Genomic DNA, 16,893 nt, shown 5'->3' on the forward strand with positions numbered 1-16,893 from the left:
GCCTTGTGCTCCAGTAACTTCCAAAGCTGCAGTCTGTTCTCAGGGTGCCGAGCCTGACATCTCCCTGCTGGTTCAGTATAAAATGTCATTCATTCTTCTTTCCAGGTGCAGTTTGATGAACGAGTAATAAAGACGGATCGTGGCGTCCTCCTGCGCAGCGTGATGCGCCGTGATGCTGGCATCTACCTGTGTCACTCCTCGGAGCATGGGTTCACGCAGCTCCTACTGCAGCTAAACCTAGAGGTCGTCTCGCCTTCTTCGGTGGAGGAGTCGCTGGGTGCCCACCATGTGCCGCAGATGAGGTGGTACCAGGAGTTTATGCGGCTCGTTCAGCAGCCAGGGTCTAAAGGAGAGCAAATGTGCGAGGAGCTGTGGGCTCGTAAGGGCCGGACATCCCATCCTCCAGGGCCCCATGGTGCACCACAGCTACCACCATCTAAGGGCCCCGGAAGGCCACTGCCTCCACATAGTATGAAAGCAAAAGCACAAAAATGGAAGCACTTGGAGGACAAGGTAAAAGTGCGGAGTCGTCGGACGCATGAACGCGAAAGGGCTGAGCGAGGACCCCGAAGTGCCCCAAGTTAAGTGCCCTTATCTCCTGGACATATGAACCTTTAACTGTACATGGAGCCGGGCGGGGGGCATCACTATGTACGGTCACAGAGGGAACAGTGCGTCCTACGTGAGCCCAGGCCTCGGTCACCCGCCTGGTTACCCTATTTATAAGCACTCCAATCACCCTAGGCTAGGGCACCACACCGCGCAGACGAGGGGCTCTGCCCATGAAATGGTCACAGGATGCAGAATACAGAGCCCGAGGTTATACGACCATGGCCGCTGATCCCATGACCTGAGGGACGACAGAAGCCCCAAATGGAAGCAAAAGATCTGCACCCGCTATTGTGGGTGTTGTCATGCCTCTAATAACTACTCCCATCATTGTGCTCAACGTGCCGCTACCGCCTCTGGTCATAGGATAATGTGACAAACCGAGAAAAAGGGGCTGAAATATAAGTGACACGATCTCCACAGCCGCCAGGCTCGAAACGCAGAGACCTCCGATTATATCCTGTAACTTCACAACGCGGCCAATTCGTCAGGAATACCTTTCTCTCGAAGAGGCAGGAAAGCGACCTGAGGAGAGTGATGAGGCGCACAGTCCGTTCTCATGGATGCCGTGTGTTTCCGTATCATTAAGGCCGCTTCTATACAATGATGAGAGTTGTCTGCGTTTCTCCCGGCTGGTCAGCATCTCTTCCTGTAAAATATAACTTTTTATCCGCGGCGTGAGTTCCGCCATCTTATGGTATATGCTCCATGGACCCTCCCCCCCCGTACAGACAGAATATTATTTTTTGTTAGTGTAAATATCTTTATAATATAAATTAACCCTTTCTGCTGCTACAGGTCTACGTGGCTGGCCCGGGCTGGTCATCGGTTCTGGATGATACTGTGTGAGGACTGGAAAGATGAGGTGTTAACACAATAAAAGCAATTATTTAGAGGCGCGAGGATTCTGAGACTTATATTAAACTCCGGCAGGAGGTCATTGCAGGGCCACAGAAACATCTAGAACTGGCCCTCAGACTCCGCCTGCACTGGTACACTGTGCAGGCCCATCAGCTGTGTGATAAGTACTGGCTTAGGATAGGGGCTTGCAGCCTCTGGATGTACAAGTATGTTCCATTCAATGACAACAAGTGTATGACGTTAAACTAAAACAAGGTATATTAAGAGAGTCGTAGAAAAGGAAACCCTTAAAGGAGCAGAGCAGGATTTGAAAAGCATGGCGGCCTTCTTCCAAAAAACGGCGCCCCACCTGTCCACACATTGAGCTGTAATACCAGACACAGCCCAGGAGCAGGGGTGGCACTGTTTGCGGAAGATCACAGCCGTGTTTTCCACCCCCTTTAACAACATCTCAATTGACAGAGCCTGGGGTGGCATCGGACGCTCTTAGGCTGCGTTCACATGTGCTGGATTTGTGGTGCAGATTTAATGCAGTACAATTGGGGGGGGGGGGGGGGGTCACATAGATGGGGTAATCAGTCCAGAAAGCGCAGCATGATCATTATACTACGTAAATGGGAGGGGGCAGGGTCCTCCACAGATTTAACCCTATCAGTGTACAGGCGTGTACTCGACCGTACAACCTACGTATAACATATGGCGATCCTGCCGCGGTACAACCAGCCTGGCAGCGAGACCTACGAGCTCTAACACAATGAGGAGATTACAAAGCCTTGGAGCAGACACTGGTGACTGGTTTTCATATGGTGTGGTGAACCACAAGTCACAGCATGCACTGCCATGAGATGTAAACTTCATGGTCACCCTTTTCAGGACTACAAGTACCAGCATTACCCAGTCTCCTGATAATCGGCAGGTACACCAGCTGGTGGTATCGGCGGTAGGCCCCTGGTGGTGACACGCAGTGCTATTCAATGACAGACTTCAGAGAACCTTTCCCGTCTCTTTCACGGATGTCTGCGGCCCACGAAGTCCGCACATGTCAGAAGAAAGAGCTGGATGAGCTTCAAAGGGGAACGTCTGGATTCAGAAGCAAGGCTGACTCATCCACGTTCACTTCAAAGGCCTCCCTGGACCGGACACGTAGAGAGAGTCTTCTAAGGAACATGTATGTGTGTGCACAGGCGTGTGCGGCACTGCTCAGACATGAAAGGGGCTCCGTGTAATCATGTGCGCTTTAAAGAACACCTGCTGCACAGGTGCTGTGCGGGGGACACAGACGAGAGCCAGACAATAAAGGGTTACTTTACAGTCACTGAACAGGCCCGGGCTCCAGCAACAAGATCTACAGACCAAATCAATGAAAATCAATGGTTAATTGGGATTTTCAGCCCAGACAGAGATTTCATAACTGCAGAAGCGACTGAATAGGTCACAGAAGAGATGAACTACGGCACACAAACCGCAGGAGGCACGAAAAAACTGTAACAAATACACACGACCGTATGCCCTCCAAAATATAGTCCGTGAGCGGGCCATATGTCCCGCACATGATCATGCTCATGGGAGCACACAGCATCATAGATTACAATGATACATAAGATCTTATGAGTGCGGGACAAAAGCCCCGCGGGCAGCATCATAGTAATGCTGTGTGCTCCCGTGTGCACAATCAATGTCGCTCCGGGACATATTGCCCGCATATCTCGGAGGGCATACGGTCGTGTGCAAGGGCCCTAAAGCTGTGTTCTCACAGTGAAAAAAAATGTATTTTCTGCAGAACTCTGAGCTCCCTCTAGTGGTGGCTGTATAATCTGTATGTAGTGTGCTCCCCCTAGTGGTGGCTGTATAATCTGTATGCAGTGAGCTCCCTCTAGTGGTGGCTGTATGATCTGTATGCAGTGAGCTCCCTCTAGTGGTGGCTGTATGATCTGTATGCAGTGAGCTCCCTCTAGTGGTAGCTGTATAATCTGTATGTAGTGAGCTCCCCCTAGTGGTGGCTGTATAATCTGTATGTAGTGAGCTCCCCCTAGTGGTGGCTGTATAATATGTATGTAGTGAGCTCCCCCTAGTGGTGGATGTATAATCTGTATATAGTGAGCTCCCTCTAGTGGTGGCTGTATAATATGTATGTAGTGAGCTGCCCCTAGTGGTGTCTGTATAATCTGTATGTAGTGAGCTCCCTCTAGTGGTGGCTGTATAATCTGTATGTAGTGAGCTCCCTCTAGTGGTGGATGTATAATCTGTATATAGTGAGCTCCCCCTAGTGGTGGATGTATAATCTGTATATAGTGAGCTCCCCCTAGTGGTGAATGTATAATCTGTTTATAGTGAGCTCCCCCTAGTGGTGGCTGTATAATCTGTATGTAGTGAGCTTCCTCTAGTGGTGGCTGTATAATCTGTATGTAGTGAGCTCCCTCTAGTGGTGACTGTATAATCTGTATGTAGTGAGCTCCCCCTAGTGGTGGCTGTATAATCTGTATGTAGTGAGCTCCCCCTAGTGGTGGCTGTATAATCTGTATGTAGTGAGCTCCCTCTAGTGGTGGCTGTATGATCTGTATGTAGTGAACTCCCTCTAGTGGTGGCTGTATAACCTGTATGTAGTGAGCTCCCCCTAGTGGTGGCTGTATAATCTGTATGTAGTGAGCTCCCTCTAGTGGTGGCTGTATAATCTGTATGTAGTGAGCTCCCTCTAGTGGTGGATGTATAATCTGTATGTAGTGAGCTCCCTCTAGTGGTGACTGTATAACCTGTATGTAGTGAGCTCCCCCTAGTGGTGGCTGTATGATCTGTATGTAGTGAGCTCCCTCTAGTGGTGACTGTATAATCTGTATGTAGTGAGCTCCCCCTAGTGGTGACTGTATAATCTGTATGTAGTGAGCTCCCCCTAGTGGTGACTGTATAATCTGTATGTAGTGAGCTCCCTCTAGTGGTGGATGTATAATCTGTATGTAATGTGCTCCCCCTAGTGGTGGTTGTATATAGTGAGCTGCCCCTAGTGGTGATCATCATCAGATTTCACTTGCCAGCTGTCAGTGAATGGCTTCAGGGGGATCTGCATTGCACTCTGCATCCTGAGGACCCAAATACATTAGAAGGGGGGTCCGGGCCGTGCGCCGGTTGAGAAGAAGAAAATTCCTTTATTGTCCCTCAGTGGGGAGATTTTGGCATAACAAGAGAAAAATAAGAGTAGACGTTGTCCAACAGTGATGTTAATTTTGTCACCACCTCCTGCACTGGGTCCAGGGGACAACCTAGGACAGAGCTGGCCTTCTTAATGAGCTTATCTAATCTCTGCTCCCCCAACAAACCACACCATAGAATATGGCCGATGCCACCACTGAGTCAAATAAGGTCTTTAGGAGCGTCCCCTGCACTCCACAGGACCTCAGTCTCCTCAACAGATAGAGTCTGCTCTGCCCCATCAGTGTTATGGCTCGGGTCCAGTTTGTTGTTCAGGTGAACACCCAGGTACTTAGAAGAGTCCACCACCTCAATGTCCGTTCCCTGTATGTTCACCGGAACCAGAGCAGAGGGCCTGTGTCTGCAGAAATCCACCACCAGCTCCTTGATTTTGCCCGCGTTGATCTGAAGCTGGTTCTGCTGACACCAGTCTACAAAATCCTGTGTCCCCTGTCTGTACTCTGAGTCGTCCTCACCTGCGATAAGGCCGACTATGGCAGAGTCATCAGAGAACTTGGCAGAGTCATCAGAGAACTTCTGTAGGTGGCAGCCTGGGGAGTGGATGGAGAAGTCTGCAGTGTAGAGGGTGAAGAGGACGGTGCCAGCAGAGTGCCCTGTGGGGCCCCCGTACTGCCGATCAGCTTGTCAGAGACACAACCCTGAGATTTAACAAACTGTGGGTGTTCTGTGAGGTAGTCCAGTATCCAATGTGACCTGTGGTGGTCCTCTCCTGCCATCTCCAGCTTGTCCCTCAGAAGTCCAGGTTGGATGGTGTTAAAAGCACTGGAGAAATCAAAAAACATGATCCTCACAGTGCTCCCAGACCTCTCCAGGTGAGTTAGAGCTCGGTGTAGGAGGTAGATGATGGCATCATCCACCCCGATGCCAGGCTGGTAGGCAAACTGCAGTGGATCCAATCAAGATCTCACCAGAGGGCAAAGATGGTTGAGAACCAGCCTCTTGAGGGTCTTCATCAAGTGTGAGATCAGTGGTACCGGCCTGTCACTGCTGAGGTCTTTCGGGTGTGAGGTCTTTGGCACTGGTACCACACAGGAGGTCTTCCAGAGCCTCATGTTGAACATGTGACCCATGATGCCACACAGTTGGTCTGAGCAGCACTTCAGGATCCTGGAGCTGATGCCATCTGATCCTGCAGCTTTACGCACCTTGATTTTCTGTAGTTCCTTCCTCACCTGGAGTGTGGTGAAGGACAAGGTGGGTGAACGATGGAGTACCCCTGCTCTAAAGGACCAGCACTTGTCCTAGCAGGCTTCTTCTCTAGGGCCCTTCCAGTCAGTGCAGAAAGGGACACAATACACGCTCTGGTTACAGCCTCGCAGAGGCAGGTGGTCGGGTCTCCAGTCTGAGATCTCGGCTTCTCAGCCATTTCCTAATATTATAAACTGAAACCAGCATTGTAAGGCTACTCTCACACTGCCGTTTGTGAGATCCGTTCAGGGCTCAACGGTCTAAATGGAAAAGGATCCGCTGAGAATGCATCAGTTCGCCTCCGTTCCGCTTTGTCCGTCTGATGAAACTGAGCCAAACGGATCCGTCCTGGCACACAACGTAAGTCAATAGGGATGGATCCGTTTTCAGTGACAACAGAAAACGGATCCGTCCTCCATTGACTTTCAATGGTGTTCAAGATGGATCCATTTTTGCAATGTTAAAGATAATACAAACGGATGCGTTCTGAACGGATGCAGACGGTTGTATTATGTGAACGGATCCGTCCATGACGGATCCGCACAAAACACGAGCCTAAGCAAAAAGAGCATTGCCACCCGTCACACCCAGATGTGAGCAGCCGATCCACAGCAAGCAGCTAAGGAACATAAGGAGAAAATCAGGTCCCCTGAATGGACAATGCCGAGCGGCAGAGAGGTGGGGGAGCGGTCAGCAAGACCGGCGCCATCACGTACCCCGGCTGTGCCGCCACGTCAGGCCAGACCTAGCACAACGTAATAAAAATACAATGAAATAACATACTTCACCATCATGAAAAGACGGCGTCAGAGTGAGAGCGCTAAGTATCACCGTCCACCATCAGAGGATATAAAGTACCGCCATACTGCGCCATAACGAAAAGACGGCGTCAGAGTGAGAGCGCTAAGTATCACCGTCCACCATCAGAGGATATAAAGTACCGCCATACTGCGCTATAACGAAAAGACGGCGTCAGAGTGAGAGCGCTAAGTACCACCGTCCACCATCAGAGGATATAAAGTACCGCAATACTGCTCTATAACGAAAAGACGGCGTCAGAGTGAGAGCGCTAAGTATCACCGTCCACCATCAGAGGATATAAAGTACCGCCATACTGCGCTATAACGAAAAGACGGCGTCAGAGTGAGAGCGCTAAGTACCACCGTCCACCACCAGAGGATATAAAGTACCGCCATACTGCGCCATAACGAAAAGACGGCGTCAGAGTGAGAGCGCTAAGTACCACCGTCCACCATCAGAGGATATAAAGTACCGCCATACTGCGCTATAACGAAAAGACGGCGTCAGAGTGAGAGCGCTAAGTACCACCGTCCACCACCAGAGGATATAAAGTACCGCCATACTGCGCCATAACGAAAAGATGGCGTCAGAGTGAGAGCGCTAAGTACCACCGTCCACCATCAGAGGATATAAAGTACCGCAATACTGCTCTATAACGAAAAGATGGCGTCAGAGTGAGAGCGCTAAGTATCACCGTCCACCATCAGAGGATATAAAGTACCGCCATACTGCGCTATAACGAAAAGACGGCGTCAGAGTGAGAGCGCTAAGTACCACCGTCCACCATCAGAGGATATAAAGTACCGCCATACTGCGCCATAACGAAAAGACGGCGTCAGAGTGAGAGCGCTAAGTACCACCGTCCACCATCAGAGGATATAAAGTACCGCAATACTGCTCTATAACGAAAAGATGGCGTCAGAGTGAGAGCGCTAAGTACCACCGTCCACCATCAGAGGATATAAAGTACCGCAATACTGCGCTATAACGAAAAGACGGCGTCAGAGTGAGAGCGCTAAGTACCACCGTCCACCATCAGAGGATATAAAGTACCGCAATACTGCTCTATAACGAAAAGATGGCGTCAGAGTGAGAGTGCTAAGTATCACCGTCCACCATCAGAGGATATAAAGTACCGCCATACTGCGCTATAACGAAAAGACGGCGTCAGAGTGAGAGCGCTAAGTACCACCGTCCACCATCAGAGGATATAAAGTACCGCCATACTGCGCCATAACGAAAAGACGGCGTCAGAGTGAGAGCGCTAAGTACCACCGTCCACCATCAGAGGATATAAAGTACCGCAATACTGCTCTATAACGAAAAGATGGCGTCAGAGTGAGAGCGCTAAGTACCACCGTCCACCATCAGAGGATATAAAGTACCGCAATACTGCGCTATAACGAAAAGACGGCGTCAGAGTGAGAGCGCTAAGTACCACCGTCCACCATCAGAGGATATAAAGTACCGCAATACTGCGCTATAACGAAAAGACGGCGTCAGAGTGAGAGCGCTAAGTACCACCGTCCACCATCAGAGGATATAAAGCACTGCCAGGTACATGTACTCATCAGATCCTGTGGAGGATGAGAGTTCCTTGCTCCAGTGCACTACAACCCCTAATATGCACCCGAGGTCCACCCATCGCCACCACTTCCATACATCTTCACGTTTTTGGGTCTGGTGCGATGGATACAGCGGGAGATGGCGGACGATGGTGGTTGTAGTACAGCAGTGACATCTAGTGGTGGTCACAGACTCATCATCCTATAGAGGGCCGGTCTGATGGCGCCGTTATAGTGAGAGGCGCCTGGCGTTAACCCTTTGATGACTGCGGCCACAGCTTTCTGCTTCCACGCGGACGCACGCGGCCGTATATGACGCTGGAGAGGCCGGTCCTTTGTATGTCCCCAGAACTGATGGCAGACGGCGCCCGTCTCTGAACCGCGTCAATGAAAGGGTTAATCAGCGGGGCTCGGAGCTCCTGCCAGTCAGGTGTCCACTCCAAGGACAGGAGGGGTGGGACCCTCAGGACAGGATCTGTGCACAATGGTAGTTTCCATTCACTGACAGCAAGAGAAGAGCTTGAAAACCGAGGTAAGTGACCCACACTTCTTTTTGGCAGTGTCCCGCACAGCTGGCTTCAAACCAACGTCTCCAGTTACTAACATGGCCGCTGAAAAAGAGGCGGAGCCGACAACCGACAACAGGCGTTAGTATATATGTAATATGAATTGTGAGGTAAGTGGAATGAAAAGCCATAAAATGATTGTGACAGACAGAGGGACATACAGACAGATACAAAGACGGACGGACAGCCACCCTTCCTCTCCTCAGGGAGCTCGTACCCACATCTCCGGCCGCGCGCTCTGTGAATTCCCGCGCTTGGTTGCTAGGAGACGGCCTGCGGCGCCGCCTTGCTCTCTGGTCGATGTATTTTCTCCACCCGAATACCTACTACAGTTCCCGGCATGCCCAGCGCCGAGTGCGGCGTGCCGCAGATAGCCGCGAGTGCTGCCGGGAGTTGTGGTTCCTATCTTGGTCTGGATGACTGACGGTGGCGATCAGAAAACTACGAGTCCCGGGAGTGTGTGCGGCCGCCGAGCCCCGGTGTAGAGTGGAACACGCTGACAGCTGCTCAGAACCATGCCTCGGGCCCGGAGGAGCAATGCGGCCACCAAGAAGGGCAGCGCCAGCCGGGGTAAGAGCCACCGGGCAACGGGGGTCCGGCCAGGGCGCCGCGCGGGTCATGTGTGGGGGATGGGCGGCTGCGGTTTGGATACTTTGTTGCCGTCACTTGTAGCATATGTTGTAACAGAGAACGTCCGAGACCTTCACTGACCCCTGTACGGGGGCCACACAGACCCACGGCCTGGGTGTACGGGGGCCACACTGAGACCCACGGCCTGGGTGTACGGGGGCCACACTGAGACCTATGGCCTGGGTGTACGGGGGCCACACTGAGACCTATGGCCTGGGTGTACGGGGGCCACACTGAGACCTATGGCCTGGGTGTACGGGGGCCACACTGAGACCCACGGCCTGGGTGTACGGGGGCCACACTGAGACCCACGGCCTGGGTGTACGGGGGGGCCGCGCTGAGACCCACGGGCCTGGGTGTACGGGGGGGCCGCGCTGAGACCCAGGGCCTGGGTGTACGGGGGGGGCCGCGCTGAGACCCACGGGCCTGGGTGTACGGGGGGGCCGCGCTGAGACCCACGGGCCTGGGTGTACGGGGGGGCCGCGCTGAGACCCACGGGCCTGGGTGTACGGGGGGGCCGCGCTGAGACCCACGGGCCTGGGTGTACGGGGGGGGCCGCGCTGAGACCCACGGGCCTGGGTGTACGGGGGGGGCCGCGCTGAGACCCACGGGCCTGGGTGTACGGGTGGGCCGCGCTGAGACCCACGGGCCTGGGTGTACGGGGGGGCCGCGCTGAGACCCACGGGCCTGGGTGTACGGGGGGGGCCGCGCTGAGACCCACGGGCCTGGGTGTACGGGGGGGCCGCGCTGAGACCCACGGGCCTGGGTGTACGGGGGGGCCGCGCTGAGACCCACGGGCCTGGGTGTACGGGGGGGCCGCGCTGAGACCCACGGGCCTGGGTGTACGGGGGGGCCGCGCTGAGACCCACGGGCCTGGGTGTACGGGGGGGCCGCGCTGAGACCCACGGGCCTGGGTGTACGGGGGGGGCCGCGCTGAGACCCACGGGCCTGGGTGTACGGGGGGGCCGCGCTGAGACCCACGGGCCGGGTGTACACATTTGTGGGGCAGGGTATGTAAGACTTGGTAGATCCTGTTTCACGTAGCGGATCGGTCTCGGCCGCCGTCCGGCTCCCTCTGGTCCACTGGCGCTTGTCCCCTGCACCCTGTGACCTCTTGTTTGTCCCCTCCCCCACCCGCAGGCTCTCTCAGGCGGGAGCTGCTGCAGCTGAAGGTTTCGGATAAACTGAACCAGATAAAAGGTACGGCCTGTGCCCGTGGCCTCCCTGCATGGCGCCCCCTGCCTGCACCGCGGTAAATGCATGTACTGTAGCTGCCCGCTGCACGTGGCGCGAGGACACTGACCCCAGCAGCATCTGGAGCCGGGCACATGGCCAGTAACATGCCAGGGCTGATGCCAGGCGGTCACGTCCGCACGCATTGTATCGTGCCGCTGGCCATGTGACCCTCGCCGCTCGCATTCATGTCCTTTCTCTGCTTTCATTCGGTTTGTGCAGCAGTTTCACAAAATGGGGGTGGGGGGGGGGGGCTTTGGGGGGTGAGTGACCGGCTCCGTCAACAGCCGCACGACGGGACGCTCTCCTACAAGTCATTCATACGCGGAATTGCTCACACACCGCGTCTGCTGCGCACGGAGGCGGCCATCTTGGCGGCAGGTCTTCTGTACCTAATGACTCATCTTTTGCAGCTTTCTATTAGATATTAGGTTTGTTACAATGTGTCAGTTTCAGAGCAATCGGCCTGGACAGGAGGGAGATTTGTGCTGCTGATCTTTCTGTTACATACATTGTAACAAACCCTCTGCTCTGCACACCTAGGCCGGATCTGCATGTATCCACGTGTAGACAGAAGTGCTCGGATGTAGCAGAGCCGTGTCTTCTGTGAGGTCCTCGTAGAGGGGGGGGGGGGGTGCAGGGACTGTCACCCCGATGTCATGGGAGCCCACATTACTGTGCAGCTTCTGTAGTAGCGACTCCCGGGGCACGGAGCTTGTGTGACGTGTAGTGCAGGTCGACCCAGCATGACACTGACACCGGCCTGAGCATGTCCAGACAGGGAGCTTAAAGGGGATCTCCAGGATTAGAAAAACAGCACCACCTCTGTCCACAGGTTGTGTCTGGTATTGCAGTGGAGTCAGCCGGGCAGAGCTGCAATACCGCACTTGACCTGTTGACAGGGGTGGTGCTGTTTTTGGAGGAAAGCAGTCATGTTTTTCTAATCCTGGGCAACCTCCTTAAAGGTGCAGTCCTCCTGAAATAAGAGGACAGGCCGGCTCCTGCGTCTGCACAACCTTCCGCTCTTCGTCTGTGGCCGCCATTGATCTCTTCTCCTGCGTTCTCTTCCACTTCAGGGTCCCGGACACGGGCAGACTCGGAGGCCAGCGAGGATGAGGGCGCCAGTGACATCCTCAGCCACTGCAGCAGCGCCAGTGAAAGTGTCAGCGTGGCCGAGGAGGGTGAGTCCAGAAGTGTTGTCATAGGGCGGCACTATATGCATAGCTGCTGCACAGACAGCGAGAAGTCTAACACAACCATAACCCCCATCAGGCGGCGACACCCAGGACTTTACGTCGGCTCAGGAGCAGCGGGAGGACAAGCTGAAGGAAGACATCGACCGTCTGACAGACAAGAGGTGAGGTGTCGGGACTGTGGAGCAGGGAAGAATCCTGGGGCTCGTGACTACTGAGCCGACCTGTGTCAATGCTTCTTCCAGCGCAAAGACCCGAGTGTCCGCCCTGAGCAGCCTGCGGCTCGCCCTGTCGTCTCAGGTCCTGGCCGACTTCATCGCAGAGCGGCGAGTCACCCTGACGGACGCACTGGAACGCTGTCTGAAAAAAGGTACGTCTAGCGGTGTTCAGTGCCGCTTATCACGCCAGTAACGATCAGCGGTGACATCACTGAGAATGCCGCCTATCCATCACTAGAGATCAGCGGTGACATCACTGAGAATGCCACCTATCCATCACTAGAGATCAGCGGTGACATCACTGAGAATGCCGCCTATCCATCACTAGAGATCAGCGGTGACATCACTGAGAATGCCGCCTATCCATCACTAGAGATCAGCGGTGACATCACTGAGAATGCCACCTATCCATCACTAGAGATCAGCGGTGACATCACTGAGAATGCCGCCTATCCATTCACTAGAGATCAGCGGTGACATCACTGAGAATGCCGCCTGTCCCTTCCCTAGAGATCAGCGATGACATCACTGAGAATGCCGCCTATCCATCACTAGAGATCAGCGGTGACATCACTGAGAATGCCGCCTGTCCCTTCCCTAGAGATCAGCGGTGACATCACTGAGAATGCCGCCTGTCCCTTCCCTAGAGATCAGCGGTGACATCACTGAGAATGCCGCCTGTCCCTTCCCTAGAGATCAGCGGTGACATCACTGAGAATGCCGCCTGTCCCTTCCCTAGAGATCAGCGGTGACATCACTGAGAATGCCGCCTGTCCCTTCCCTAGAGATCAGCGGTGACATCACTGAGAATGCCGCCTGTCCATTCTCTAGAGATCAGCGGTGACATCACCGAGAATGCCGCCTGTCCATTCTCTAGAGATCAGCGGTGACATCACCGAGAATGCCGCCTGTCCCTTCCCTAGAGATCAGCGGTGACATCAGTGAGAATGCCGCCTGTCCCTTCCCTAGAGATCAGCGGTGACCTCCGCAGCCATGTGACCCTCTCCTTCTGTCTCTTAGGGAAGGAGGAGGAGCAGTCTCTGGCCGCCTCGGTGCTGTCTCTTCTCTGTATACAGCTGGGCTCCGGCTCTGAAGGTGAAGACGTCTTCCACAGTCTGAAGCCGATCCTCATCACCATGCTGACGGACTCCAGCGCTGGGCCGCCGGTTCGGCAGAGTGTAAGAGCCCCTTGTGATCGGTGCAGGGTTGTATTGAATGTTGCCTGCTCCTCATCGCTCTCCTCTCTTCCTCACAGTGCGCCGCTGCTCTCGGTCTGTGCTGTTTCATTGCTGCCGCTGATGTAGAGGTATGACGTTTCTCCATAATAAGATATTACACACTAGTGCGGGGGAGGGGCGCAGTACATAGGTCCGGGCTCCGACTCCTTATAGCACAACCAGAGCCGTCCAGGGAGGGAGAGGCCGAGGAGAAGGTGTAATGTGACCTGAGTGATCCCCTCCTCTCCTCCAGGATCTCCTCTCCTGTCTCAGCGTCCTGGAGGGAATACTGACTCTGCTGTACTCGGAGAACAGCGGCGCCCCAACATCACAGCACGGTCTGGTCTGCTCCGCCATCCAGTCCTGGGCACTGCTGCTCACCATCTGCCCTGCCAGCCGGATCCAGAAGACACTGGAGGGGTGAGTGCGAACAGAACCATGCTGGTATAACCTGGGCATCTCCTGTATATAATTATATATGTGCAGCTGGTATAACCTGGGTATCTCCTGTATATAATTATATATGTACAGCTGGTATAACCTGGGCATCTCCTGTATATAATTATATATGTACGGCTGGTATAACCTGGGCATCTCCTGTATATAACTATACATGTACGGCTGGTATAACCTGGGCATCCTCTGCTGTAGTAATGTTACCCCCTTGTTCGTGGCTCCTCCTGTCTTGCAGTCACCTCCCCCGCTTGTCCGGCGTCCTGGCCTGTGAGAGCGTCAGTCTCCGCATTGCTGCTGGCGAGTCCCTGGCGCTCCTCTATGAGCTGGCCCGTGATCTGGATGTAAGTGCCGCCTCGTAGTCCGTGTCTGCAGCAGCTCGCGTGTAGGAGCCGTGTATCCCATGATCTCCCCGACTTCCCACAGGAGGATTTCCACTCGGAGGACACGGACGCGCTGTGTGTGACGCTGAAGCAGTTGGCCACCGACAGCAACAAGTACCGAGCGAAGACCGACCGCAGGAAGCAGCGTTCCATCTTCCGGGACGTCCTGCACTACATTGAGGTAAGAGGTGCAGGGGCCGCAGGCGGCACCGGATGGACGGACCTTGTGTGACGCCCTCCTCCCTCCACAGAGCAGCGAGTGCCACGAGGAGACCATCAAGTTTGGTTTAGAGGTGATGTACGTGGACAGCTGGGCGCGCCGCAGGACGTACAGCACCTTTAAGGAGGCGCTGGGCTCAGGAGTGCGCCATCACCTACAGGTACGGCATGCCCGCTGAGCCCTGACGGGTGCACGCAGACTGCAGACTAACCCGCGCTTCTGTCCCACAGCACAACGAGGTCCTCAGAGACATCTTCTCCTTGGGGGCCCCGCTGGTCCTGGACGCCGCAGCAATCAAAGCAAGTAAAATCTCAAGAGTGGAGAAGGTGAGACCCGGGGACAGAGGACGAAACCGCGCCCGTAATGTGCTACGACATCTCTTCTTACAGCCAGTGGCTGAGGGTTTGTTACAGTGTATCAGTGTACCCAGCTTGGCATTCAGAACAAGACACATTGTTATTCTGCAGCTGTGTTCCACTCATAGAGGATTGCCATTGCTTATACACTGTAACAAACCCACAGCTGTGAATAACACTGGGTCTTGGCCTCAAAGTATAGCTAATACTGTCACTGACAGCAAGCACAGATCTTAAAAATGGTGGCGTTGAAACACGTAGTCCTCGCATCTCCTTCCCCTCTACACATGAAACTGCACAGCATGATGGGTAAATAGCTTATATTGACCCTGGATGACGCTGTATACTCCTGCTGCCTCCAGAGCTGTATTCATAGTTCTGCTGGTTTCCTATGAGCGCTGCAGGCCCTCGCCTCTCATTTCTACCTCTTCTCTCTCCTCAGCATATGTTCAACTCTGCCGCTTTCAAAGCCAGAACTAAAGCGCGGAGCCGGGTCCGAGACAAGCGAGCGGACGTCTTCTGAGCGTGCTGATCCTCCGGGGCCGCCAGGTCCTTCACTGACTTCTTATCTCTGTGATGCTGGTGCGATGATCTGCAGCCCAGAGCGTTGCGCCCATCTGATTATAAACGCCGCTGTCCTGGCGGACTGACCGGATGGACGTTTTTATAAAGACTTTTTTTTTTTTTCTTTTTTTAATTGATCAATTGGAAGAGAACAGACACTTCTGGGACCGTGCTCTGTCCTCACCACGGTGCTTTACACTGCAGCCTCCCTCACTGCAGCAGTCACCACTGAGAGAGTCTATTAGAGTTTAAAGGAAAAAACATGTTTTAAAGGGAACACGCTGCTTTTTAACCCTTTGTGGATCGTCTCCTGCCTTTGCTGATATTTGAAGTCTTTTGGGTGGGTTTTAGCCGGGATCTGGGGCGACGCTGTATGTCTATAGGTGACCCTCACCGATAGTGCAGCGGAGGAGGGGCGCTGCCTATAGAACTATTTGAGTTGCTATGGGTTACAATGTTTCCTTTTCTCTATACTTTGTTTCTTGTAGTTCACCCTCCCCCAGAGGCAGGGCCCAGAACCTGCGCTCCGTCAGCAATATCCTGCTGCGCCCCCTACAGGACGAGCTGCTCCGATCACCAACAGTCTGTGATTGTGGCTTTGTATGGCGGTTGTCATTTACCCGCCGGGGCCGCCACCCATAGAGAAGCCCTTTAGGGTGTCCCCTTTCTCTAAATGGAAAATTGTCATCTGATCAACATGACGTCATCACGGCCGTGCAGCGGTGTGTGCCGATCATATCCTCCGCCTGCAGAGAAGTGCGGAATATATTTATACACCGGAGCTGCAGCTTCAGAGCTGAAATCTGCCAGCACTCCCTACTTGTGTCTGCACAGAGCTGTCCCTGCTGCTTTGTATTCTTCACCCCAGTCAACTGACTGCCCCACGTGTATTATAGGATGGGAGCTTAATGCCAGCAGAATAGTGAGTGCAGCTCTGGAGTATAATACAGGATGTGACGGTATGGCCCCTGATGGCGGCTCTACCAGTACTGGTGCTCGGCGGTGACCGTTTCCTCCTCTGGTGGTCTTCTCGCCATCCTCTCTTCTATAGGACCCCACACAGAATTCTTAGACATCAGAATGGTATTTTTAATATTTGGGGGGCTGCTATTTTGAGATCTTTTTAAGGTTTAGACTTATTTATTTTTGTACAGACCTGATGTGCTTCTCTTCCCGTGCGGTCGGATGGTGCGGTCACATTAGACTCTGGATGATTGGGGTTGTTATCCGGTAAAGAGCATCCCCCCCCCCCCCCCGGTGGTTTATAATTCCGTCGCGGCTCCCTTCGCTCTTCATCCTTATAGTTCTTCTTCCAGCTTCTGAGGAAATCTCGGTGTCAGCTGCAGTGGCGGCCATAGCTATCACCCAGCTTTCCCAGAAAAGGATGTAATGAAGAAACTGCTGAGTGGAGGGAACGCCCCCAGGATTTATATTACTGGGGAGCTGCGGGAAATGCTCTTTAACCCTATCCCTCCGCCTTAGTCATGTGACACCTCCGTCTTCACGTCAGTGCCTGGGGGCGTGGCCTTACTCAGGGCCCTCCCCTTCTGTCATGGCTGCATTGATTTTATACGGTCAATTTAATATTATTTTTGGTGACAAGCCAAAGATGTCTGATAATAAAGATGGAGA

General features: G+C 53.8%; 2 protein-coding genes across 9 annotated transcripts in view; both read left to right on the top strand.

The window, feature by feature from the left end:
* The window catches only part of SEMA3B (semaphorin 3B), a 41,157-nt gene extending 39,655 nt beyond the window's left edge, over positions 1-1,502 (top strand). For all 7 annotated transcript variants that reach the window (XM_040408548.1, XM_040408546.1, XM_040408544.1 and 4 more), the window contains exon 18: positions 106-1,502. In XM_040408548.1, coding sequence (XP_040264482.1) covers positions 106-585 — 480 coding nt within the window. In that variant the 3' untranslated portion in view covers positions 586-1,502. The remainder of the gene's footprint in view (positions 1-105) is intronic.
* Positions 1,503-9,193: 7,691 nt separating this feature from the next.
* Positions 9,194-16,290, top strand: IFRD2 (interferon related developmental regulator 2). Of its 2 annotated transcripts, XM_040408560.1 has the most exons (13): positions 9,194-9,364; positions 10,565-10,624; positions 11,734-11,838; positions 11,930-12,014; positions 12,096-12,220; positions 13,089-13,246; positions 13,324-13,374; positions 13,539-13,705; positions 13,977-14,082; positions 14,165-14,302; positions 14,373-14,501; positions 14,572-14,667; positions 15,140-16,290. In XM_040408560.1, exons 1-13 carry the CDS (start codon positions 9,310-9,312, stop codon positions 15,218-15,220), a joined length of 1,356 nt encoding a protein of 451 aa, XP_040264494.1. In that variant the 5' UTR covers positions 9,194-9,309; the 3' UTR covers positions 15,221-16,290. The 2 variants fall into 2 exon arrangements, with proteins under 2 accessions (XP_040264494.1, XP_040264495.1); XM_040408561.1 differs by lacking the exon at positions 10,565-10,624 and having other exon boundaries at positions 9,196-9,364; positions 15,140-16,289.
* The last annotated feature ends 603 nt before the right edge of the window (positions 16,291-16,893 follow it).

This window comes from Bufo bufo, chromosome 9, assembly GCF_905171765.1.
Source record: "Bufo bufo chromosome 9, aBufBuf1.1, whole genome shotgun sequence".
NCBI lineage: Eukaryota > Metazoa > Chordata > Amphibia > Anura > Bufonidae > Bufo > Bufo bufo.

Excerpts from the sequence above, each read along its gene's own strand:
- IFRD2 (XM_040408560.1), top strand. The coding sequence starts at position 9,310 with ATGCCTCGGGCCCGGAGGAGCAATGCGGCCACCAAGAAGGGCAGCGCC. Across the intron at positions 11,839-11,929 it reads TGTCAGCGTGGCCGAGGAGG|GCGGCGACACCCAGGACTTT; the intron begins GTGAGTCCAGAA and ends AACCCCCATCAG. Across the intron at positions 12,221-13,088 it reads GGAACGCTGTCTGAAAAAAG|GGAAGGAGGAGGAGCAGTCT; the intron begins GTACGTCTAGCG and ends TCTGTCTCTTAG.